Source organism: Acyrthosiphon pisum, chromosome A2, assembly GCF_005508785.2.
Source record: "Acyrthosiphon pisum isolate AL4f chromosome A2, pea_aphid_22Mar2018_4r6ur, whole genome shotgun sequence".
Classification (NCBI taxonomy): Eukaryota; Metazoa; Arthropoda; class Insecta; order Hemiptera; family Aphididae; genus Acyrthosiphon; species Acyrthosiphon pisum.
Genome location: NC_042495.1, coordinates 29,710,561 through 29,712,154, shown reverse-complemented (window position 1 = coordinate 29,712,154; position 1,594 = coordinate 29,710,561). Strand labels below are relative to the sequence as shown.

Sequence of the window (1,594 nt, the reverse complement as noted above, 5' to 3'; positions counted from 1 at the left end):
AAATGAAAAATTTTTTATGCAATTTAAACCAATGATAATTTATATAATCAAAATAGTGGACTAATGTCTGTATTAATAATAAATATCGGATTGATGAATTTCCAAAGATTTTTTATTGATAATTGCAACTATTTACATTTGAAATATGAAATATGAAATTATTGCTATAAATCGTTCTCCATGTAATAAATTTAACGATTTTATTACTAATTTCAAACAACATAATGTTTCCAAACTTAAATCAAACAACTTGATAGTGTTAAGAGACATTAACATTGATATTTCTCATCATTATGTAGTCGGATTTTTAATAAAAAATAATGATAGTATAGTGGATATTATATTTATTAAATGGTCTTAAATGGAATTATAATTTAAATTTTCGATATTTTTTTAAGCAATAAAATTTGAGGAACTGTGTATTACATTTTAATGTTTTATTACCTGATAACATAAATTGTAAAAAATGTTTAAAGTGATAATTTAAATTATGTCCTATGTATCTAGTAATTGCAATTGTTTATATTTGTTGAAAAATTTAAGTCTCCTCTAGTGACGAACCTATTATAAACATTTTAATATTTTGTTTGAAATCTAGATATTGTAGCTATACCTATTATGTTTATCTTATCATAATACTATAATTTTAATATGTTGAGTGATTAGAAACATGATAAGAACCATTATGTTGATAACTAATAAGTAATAATAAGAAAAAAACGGTATTAAAATGCACATTTAGATAATTAGATATAACAAAGAAAAAAAGAAAATTCTCAACAAAATCTTAAATTTATATATATATATATATATATATATATTTGTATAATATAATATACATATTATGTATATTTTAAATGGTTATCATATAATTTTACTAGGTAAATAATATAAATTAATCCTTCATAAAACTTTTTTTTATTTGTTAATTAGATCCAATTAAACGTATGTAATTTTTTATTGTATTGCAAATTTGCGTAACAAAGTATAACTTTATGCACATAGTATATTGTATCAATTACCGTTATTTTTACAATAATAAATTGTTATCCAAATTAAACCAAAAACTTTTTTTAATGTATAGTGTATACTCATATACGTACACATAGTATTTTTGTCACTATTTTTTACTATTTAATTTCCACTGTGACGATAAAATCATAGCCCTTCATTTGTTTATATATCAATCTTATATCAGAATTCATACATTTTTATAAGCCGTAGAGAAAACCAGAGGAGTCAACACATTGATTACAACTATACATTTCATATCGTATCTTATACCTATTGTGTTTTTATTAACATTGGTATTTTATATATATTTTTGCAGCTGATTCAGGTAAGTTTAATGTTATGTTTGTAACTGATCGTTATGTAGTTGGATTAACAATAAAAAATAATGAGAATAAAGTAGATAATATATAATTCAAATAATATCGAAAATTTAAGTTATAACTCACACTGAATAAAATATATTAAACGGTCTTAAAAGGAATTGTAACCTAAATGTTCGATATTTTTTGAAGCGATAACAATTGAGGAACCGTACATTTTCAATATTTTTTACCTGATAAGTGATAACATAAATTGTACA

General features: G+C 21.3%; 1 protein-coding gene across 1 annotated transcript in view; it reads left to right on the top strand.

The window, feature by feature from the left end:
* The window catches only part of LOC100302479, an 11,749-nt gene extending 10,155 nt beyond the window's left edge, over window positions 1-1,594 (top strand). The window contains exons 7-8 of the mRNA XM_003244420.4: window positions 934-945; window positions 1,331-1,594. Of these exons, the coding sequence (XP_003244468.3) occupies window positions 934-945; window positions 1,331-1,425 (107 nt within the window). The 3' untranslated portion in view covers window positions 1,426-1,594. The remainder of the gene's footprint in view (window positions 1-933; window positions 946-1,330) is intronic.